This window comes from Callospermophilus lateralis, chromosome 2, assembly GCF_048772815.1.
Source record: "Callospermophilus lateralis isolate mCalLat2 chromosome 2, mCalLat2.hap1, whole genome shotgun sequence".
In the NCBI taxonomy this organism is placed as follows: domain Eukaryota; kingdom Metazoa; phylum Chordata; class Mammalia; order Rodentia; family Sciuridae; genus Callospermophilus; species Callospermophilus lateralis.
The window spans coordinates 33,353,408-33,360,977 of NC_135306.1; the positions used below are offsets into that span (position 1 = coordinate 33,353,408).

The window sequence follows — 7,570 nt, forward strand, 5'->3', positions numbered from 1 at the left end:
GAAGAAGTGCATCCTGAATTAAAATGACCACAGCAAGAGGAGTTAAAGAACAGAGGGTGAAAGGGACTTGTGCCTAATTTTATTTGTGGTGAAACTGCGGGCTACCCAGTCCATGAGGAAACTGCACTCAAAATCTCATGGCAATACAGCAACAACGTCAAGACTCAGGCCTCTGTATAGGGAAAACACAAAAACAAGCAAAATTCAGAAAAGAAAAGTGTCACCTGTGCTTTCTCTGGACAAACTATGGGTTCCTTTACCCACCCACCCCCTTTTATTTTCCTCCTCCACTGCCCCCTTTCTCTTATTTTATTAAAAAAAAAAAAAACAATGAACACATCCTGGTTTTATGATAAGAAAAAATAATTTTAATAAAAGAAAATTCTCACGGAGTTCTTAGTAAATGAGATCATGTTTATGAATGGGCTTGGTAAACTGTAACCGCTTAAGGCAACTTCATGTCCTCGGTGTGGAGTTCAAGCTCCAGCTGTCCAAAAATTACTTCAAAGAGGTTCTCTTTACTATTCTGGGAACACGAATCCCCGCCTAGAAGAGGATCACCGCCGCTTCCAACACGATCCACCTGGAGCCGCTTCCTGCTCCCCGCTTCACCTCGGCGGTAGGGACACTTTCCCCAAAGCGCAGGCCTCGGGGATCTTCCTCCTTAAATCGGGGAAGAAGGCTCCCTAATCCGTTTCGTACTAAACGACCTCGGGCCAAGTCTGCTTTTGTTGCTGGTTTCCTACGCATAATTGCAAAGCAAAGTTAATTTGAAAGAAAAAATGTTACAGCTCAGGGGCGAATTCTAACGAGCCTTGGGCAATTAGGGAAGAACGCATCTAATTACCCACAGCCCCCGGGGCGCCTGCACACGGTGCTGGAGTTCAAGGCCCGAAGAGGAGCGAACTGGCTTTCTGAACTCCAAATAGGAAGGAAGTAAAGAGAGAAAGAAACGCACCTCCAGTCTCTGAGCTCCCCAGATGAGGGTGTCAGAAGTTCCCTTCGCGGGTTTGGGGGATTCCTAGAGTTAGAACGTCCCAAGGTGCTGCCGCTGCGGTGCGATGGTCTCAAGATCTTAGGGTCAGACGGGCTGCAGTCCGGGTGGAGCACAGAACCTGCGCGGCGCCCATTCATGCTCCGCCCGGGTGGCGTGCGAGGTCTGGGTGTCGCCTGCCGGCAGGAGACGAGAAGACCTGTCTCTCTGTCTTCAACGTCCGGATCCCAACCTTCGTGCGTCCCCTAGCCCCTTGGGCGTCGGCTGCACGCAGTCAGCCCTCTCTCGCCTGGGGCTGACTTTTGCTATTGGCAGAATCTCTCATCTGTCGCCCAAACCAACAAGGAGTTGGCGGGAGGGGGCGGCGAAGACATCCAAGCGGTTTCCAGTTCCATCTTTTCCGGGGCCTTTATCGCGACGCTCCAGGAGTTTTGTGTCGCGGCAACACATAGACATATATATGTGTATATGTATTATATATGGGTATATACATATACATGCCTTTCCGCACGTCTATGTCCGTTCCTTTGCAAAGCGTTTCTCACCCACTTGTCTCGTTTAACTTCAAGAGGTCCCTCTGAGGTAGCAGACGCAAATTCCCATTTGAGGACGCTAGAGAAGGGACTGGCTTAAGGTTAATGGCATTGTCAAAGCACTGGACTTGGTAATCAAAAAACAAACACAGAAACAGAGACATTCAATTCCCTGCTAACTAAGTGCAAAAACTGCTCTTTCCAGCTCCCGTGTGGAGGCTCTCCCCAGCCAAGGATAGAACTCCAAGTGGAAGACTCTCAATTTCTGCTTCTGCCATCCTGACCTCTATGTCTGGGAGAGCCAGTAGAACTGCACCCATAGAATCCTTGCATCTCATACATGGAAAGGTTCACAAGAAGAGGAGGGAGGCCCCAAACCTGAAGACTCCATGGTCACAGGGCTGGGTGGGTGCTCTAGCTGCCACCTGCCTTCAAGTGGTCATTTACTAAAACCAAAGCCAGGAAGAAACAACAATTAGGCCTGCAAAGACTGTCCACAGCAGTAGCCCTCAGCCACATGGGGCTAATTCAAAGTTAGACAAGTTGTCAGTGGAAAATATATCCCAATTTTTGAACACATAGCATGACAAAAGAGTAAAGCAGATCAATAATTTTTATATTGAGTACATGTTGAAATGATATTTTGGGAATATTGGGCTGAATACAATATATTATTAAAATTATTCTCACCTGTTTCTTTTATTAGTACGGCTACTAGGAAATTCAAAATTACATCTATGACTTGCATTCTATTTCTCTTGGATACCACTGATTTAGACAAATTCCTGTCTAGACTGAACCATGTTCTTTGTGAACAGAATCGTGCAGTCCCCTAGATAAAAAGAAATTATTAATAGTGTTCATTCAACCTTCTTCACGGCCCCACCCTTTCCTACCAAGTTAACTCTGCAGAAAGAGGCCTAGTTTCTCTTGCCAGAACTAGTGCTCAAAGTTTTTTCTTCCTTCCTTCCTTCCTTCCTTTCAAATTTAAAAACAGTCCATCTTACCACTTAGTTTTATCTGAAAGCTTTGAGTGGCACCTCTGACATGAAAGTCCTCCCCCACAAATAAAAATTTATAAGATGAGATAAAAGTGGGAGTGTTGCTAGATTTCCTCTGATTTTGGTGAGCCTGTTGCTTACAAACAAAACAAAACAAAAACAAGACATCAGAGTTAAAAATCCAGTTTCTTTCAAAGCTCATTTCATTGACCATCCAATTTAAATGTTCTTTTTGCTTTCTGCATGGGAGGGCTGCTGAGGCATACCAGAGGGTGCCAGGAATGGAAGATCTAACCCCAACTATTGAAAGCCATCATCAACCAACTACCCTGAGTCCTCTCATCTCTTTGAACGTTTTAGCGTACCCACTGGGTCCAGGGCTGCTTTATGAAAAGAAGCCATGGATAATGGGCAAATGTATTTCTACTTGCCTCACTGGAAAATCAGATTTATGGTAGGGCAGTAATAGCTGTGGGATGACCAGCACATCCCGCTCAAAAGATTCAACAAATTGTGATATAATTGCTTCTTGGAGTTAGTCCTGGGACTTTAGGTGCTTGCTATGATTTGTATCAATTCCTTGAGTGATGGTTAGACTTTGGATTTGCTACTCAGAGGCCCTGGGTGGCCCACCAATGCTGCCAAATATGCAGGGTGGCATCCAAGTTGATGGTGTTCCTAAGTCTAATATGGGGGAGGGGAGTGGACTGGGAGAGCCCTGTTGTGTAACAGGGAGACTAAAGGTTTGAAGGTTTGGAATGGAACTGGGTCTCACTGGAGAGCTAAGTATGGTCTGAAGTTCTCAGAGGCAGGGAAAAACAGCTGGATCAACCAGAGCAGATTTCTTCTATTTAAAAACAAATCTAAAAACACCCACTTTTTTTTTTTTTTTTCAAACTTGTCCTTACTTTCAGAAGGAAAGCGCTGTCCTGGCCTTTTACTGCAGTAATGTAGTCAAAGGTACAAAAGGCCGAACCATGTGAAAAAGCCTGTTTTGTGCAGCACAGGAAAGGGTGAAGTTATATGACCCCCCACGATTCGGATCCTGGTGTAGACACTGCGCTGTCTCCAACTCCATCCTATATTGCCATGGACCCTCCCTGATAGAATGCCAGAAAGGCCTGTTCTTTGGGGCTTCACCCTCTTGAAGATCCCTTGTGCTAATCCAAAAGCTGCGGGCAGCCTCTCCTCAACTCCCATTTACAAAACAAATCAGTGTTTACACGGTGTGCTAGGAGATTGCGCCTCTCCAGCACTCTTGGTACCTTCCTCGTGGGTCCCAATTCGGTCCTCTTTCTAGTCCTGTCCTCAGGTCACGGGGATATTTATTTTGTATAGACAGCCAAAGTATCTATTCGTTTTCGTCCCTATTTTCGGCTCACATGGCGGACACGAACCGATCTACCCCTCCAGGATAGGCGGTGGCGTGGCGGGTATGGTAGGCCCCTCCACTGCTCCCTCCCAGTTGCCCGCCAGGATTGTAGCAAGGCCCTAGTGCTCCGAACTGGCCTGGCGACGTGCGCCCGTAGAAGTCCACAGTGGTCTCGACTCCGCCATTGCTGCCACCAGCCGGGGACGAAGCGGGTCCCGCCAGGCGTCCAGCTGCAGCGAAGAGCGCACTGCTGGCGGCTTGAGGGTACGCGCCGTCGGGACCCGTGTAGGCAGCAGCGTAGGTGGAGGGGTTGGCTGGCCGCGCCCCTGCGCAGCCGGTGGTCTGGTAGCCGGTGGTAGTGGCGGGAGCGCCTGCAGAGGCAAAAGCGCAGGAACCGCCAGGCCCAGACGGCGCGGGACCCAAATCTGGGCTGAGCGGTCGCTCAGGAACCAGGCCGAAGACACGGCAAGGGCTCGGAGATGCGGAGGGGTAGTAGACTGGAGGCGGCGCGGCGAGCGACGGCGGTGCATAGCTCGCATAGACCGCACCCGGGTAGGGCGTGCGTGCGGCGGGCACCGCTCCCGGGAAGATGGCTGCAGCGGCGGCAGCGGCGGCTGCGGCTGCTGCAGCCGCCGCGTCGTGCATGTAGGCGGGGTAAGTGGAGAGGTCCGAGCGCTTGAAGCGCTTTCGGCGGCGCAGGAAGCTCCCGCTCTCAAACATGTCCTCGGCGTTGGGGTCCAGCGCCCAGTAATTGCCCTTTCCCGGGCGGCCGGCCTCACGCGGGATCTTGAGGAAGCAGTCGTTGAGCGTGAGGTTGTGACGGATGCTGTTTTGCCACTTTTTGGGATTGTCACGGTAGAAAGGGAAGCGTTCGGTGATGAATTTATAGATGCCACCCAGAGTGAGGCGGCGCTCGGGCGCGTGCGCGATGGCCATGGCAATGAGCGCGATGTAGCTGTAGGGCGGCTTCCCGCGTTGCAGGGGGCGTTTACGCCTCCGCCCACCCGCGCCGCGACCCACGGCCTCCGCGGGGACCCCTGGCCCAGCCGTTGCGGCTTCGCCGCGCTCCTCTTTCACGGCAGCCAGTGCCTCGGACTGCGACGGTGGCGGCGGCGGCCCGCTCTCGGCGGTCATGGCTCAGCCGTCCCGCACGTCTCCAGGCGATTGCGCCGCGGGTAGCTGTCGAGGGTCCGAGTGGGGACCGGTCCGAGGTGGGAACTCCGGACGTGGGGTCCCTGAAACTGAAGCTACGGCCCGCGGTGGAGAGCTCTGGAAGACCTCGCAGGCTGGCACCCAGAGCACAACTACCTGGGCTGGGGCGCGCTGGAGGCTTGGTGCCTTCAGTCACTTGGATAGCACAGTACCGACAGAGGCTCGCGAATGCCCGGATCACTTACGACTCAGCTCGTGTTCTGGAGTTCAAGGCCAGGAGGCGGTGCTGGGACCGGGACTGGGTCAGGTCACCCGCCCGAAGGGTCCTTTGCACGTTGGCGCCAGACCGTGAAGGGTTCCAGAAGTGGTTCTGGGGTTTGGGCCGCTGCAGCTGGCCTGGAACCCCTGCTGGTCCGAAGATAGCCGTCGGGACGTGAACGCAGAGGAGGTGGCAGGTTCGGAGGCCTGAAGCGAGGGCAGTTAGTGCCGGCGCGGGGCTTTCTGGCTCGGGCAGCGCATGCCGCGCCCCTACGGCCCAGGTGGCGGGCCGTGCTTACCGCAGAGAGGCGAGTCCAGGCAGTAAGGTCGCGGCACTGGCGGGGGGTGGGGGGTGGGAAGGCGGCCCGCAACAGCTCCCCTTCGCGGCGTTGGAATCCAAACTTCAGGACGGCTGGCGAGGTGCTCCCTTGCTTACACCCCGATCAGCTCCTCCCTCCGCCGGCTTCTCCTTAAAGGCGGCTGCAAGCGTGGGGCGGCGCCGGTTACCTGCCCGCCCCCCGGATTGCCCGCCCCGCGGGCCTCGGGCTCACCTCCTCAGGTAGGCAGAGTTGTGGCGGCGCGGCCGGAGCCCCACAAACGTCAGAGCAAGGAGGGCGCTTGGAGATGCCGAGGGCAGGCCCCACCAGAGCACCAACGGGAGACTGAGGTCATGAAAGTCTAGGGATATCTAGTGTCCGGACTCAGCGCCTTCGGATTTTCCCACCTCCGGGAAGAGCTGGGACTCGCGGGTAAAAGGGAGAGCCCGCCTCACTCTCCTGTCCTGAGAGGGTGAGAATGGACCTGGGGAGGGGGTGGTTGGTTATTGTGGGCTGGAGGACAGAACGGGAGAAGTTTCAAGTAACTGCCTCCCAAGGTCTTTCATTGTGATTTCTAAACCCTGATGGCTGTCCTGCCCACTCGGGTCACGTATTTCAGACGGAGATTCCCAGACCCGAAAGGGAAGGTGACTTGCTGCCGTCCCACCGCGACTTCACTACTTGCGCCTCGGTTAGGACTGCGCTTCCAGCTGCGTGTCGGAGGTAGCCCCTTTCGCATTTTTCGGTCTTAGGTTCCTTAACTCTACCCAGGATTTGGACCGCAAGAGTTCTGCTGTTACCGATATTTAGGGAAAGACCGTCGTCTTTGAGGGGCTTGGGACTTTCTCTGGCTGAAGGAAAGTGGAGGGAGACTAGGCTCCCGCCCTCTCGCGGTAACGGCCTTCTCTAGTCCCCCCCCCCCCCCCCCGGGGCCAGGGAGGACTCAGGTGCTCTCAGACTAGCAAACAGACCCTTCCCGCCTCGGGGTTGAGGGCGCAGGGTGCTACTGCGGGTAGGCACGTCTGCCCGGGAAGGGGCGGGCAGGGGGGCCCCTTTGCTCAGCGAGTGTCCGCTTTCTAATGAAGTTTCTTGTCGTCCCCCGAAGGTAGGACTCCGTGATAGCCTGGGACTTACCACCGTGCGGCCGCTGACCCGGATGCACCCTGTGGCCATTATCGGGCCGGTCCCTTCCTCCTCGCAGGACCTCAGGGCATGTGCGGATCTACAGACGGTGAAGTCGGCTCCGGAGGCTCTGGCTAGGACGCAGCTCCCCGTGGGGGCTGTGGGTACGAGGCGAGCGGAGTAGAGTGCCTCAGGAGCTCCGGAGATCCCAGGTAGAGGTTTCCAGCCTGAAATGGGTGGCCGGCCTTCGGGGTTTTAGTTGCGTTCTTTGGTGAGCGGAGAGCAGGCTCTGCCCCGCCCCCGCCGAGTACTGGGCTGCGGTCTTCGGAAGAAAGAGGCAAAAAGTCCAGATCCTCGCTCCTCTGGCCCTAGTTAGTGTGGGAAGTGATCTCTACAGTTTTGTTTGACTTCCTTAGCACAGGAGCTGGGAAGAACGAAGAGGGGCGCTTTACACTCGTTAAACAAAACATCCAGCTTCCTTCTTTCGAAGTAAAAGAATTGAAAAGCCAGATTTCGTCCTGTTTCGTTTTTTTCCCAAAAGGGAGAATTCTCGAAAAGCCTTTACTTTAACTGGATTGTATCATAGACATCTTTTAATTCTGATTCTTTGATTCTCTGTATTTCCAAGATTCTGAGATTTAGATTTCCAGAATTTAAATTCTGGACGATTATTCCCTCGTGATTCTGTAAAGTTCTTTGACTGTGGTTGTATTCTTGTAACTTTAAACTCCTGGTTAAAGTCTAAAAGCCTATTGATTATATATGAAGATGCTAGAACTATGACTTTTTCGCCTACTGTGAGCTGCCGCTTCTCTAGTTTT

At 53.6% G+C, this 7,570-nt stretch overlaps 1 protein-coding gene across 1 annotated transcript; it reads right to left on the minus strand.

The window, feature by feature from the left end:
• Nucleotides 1-3,906: 3,906 nt before the first annotated feature.
• Foxe1 (forkhead box E1) lies at nucleotides 3,907-5,034 on the minus strand. Its single transcript, XM_076843258.2, has one exon. It carries the CDS (start codon nucleotides 5,032-5,034, stop codon nucleotides 3,907-3,909), a length of 1,128 nt encoding a protein of 375 aa, XP_076699373.1.
• Nucleotides 5,035-7,570: the final 2,536 nt, after the last annotated feature.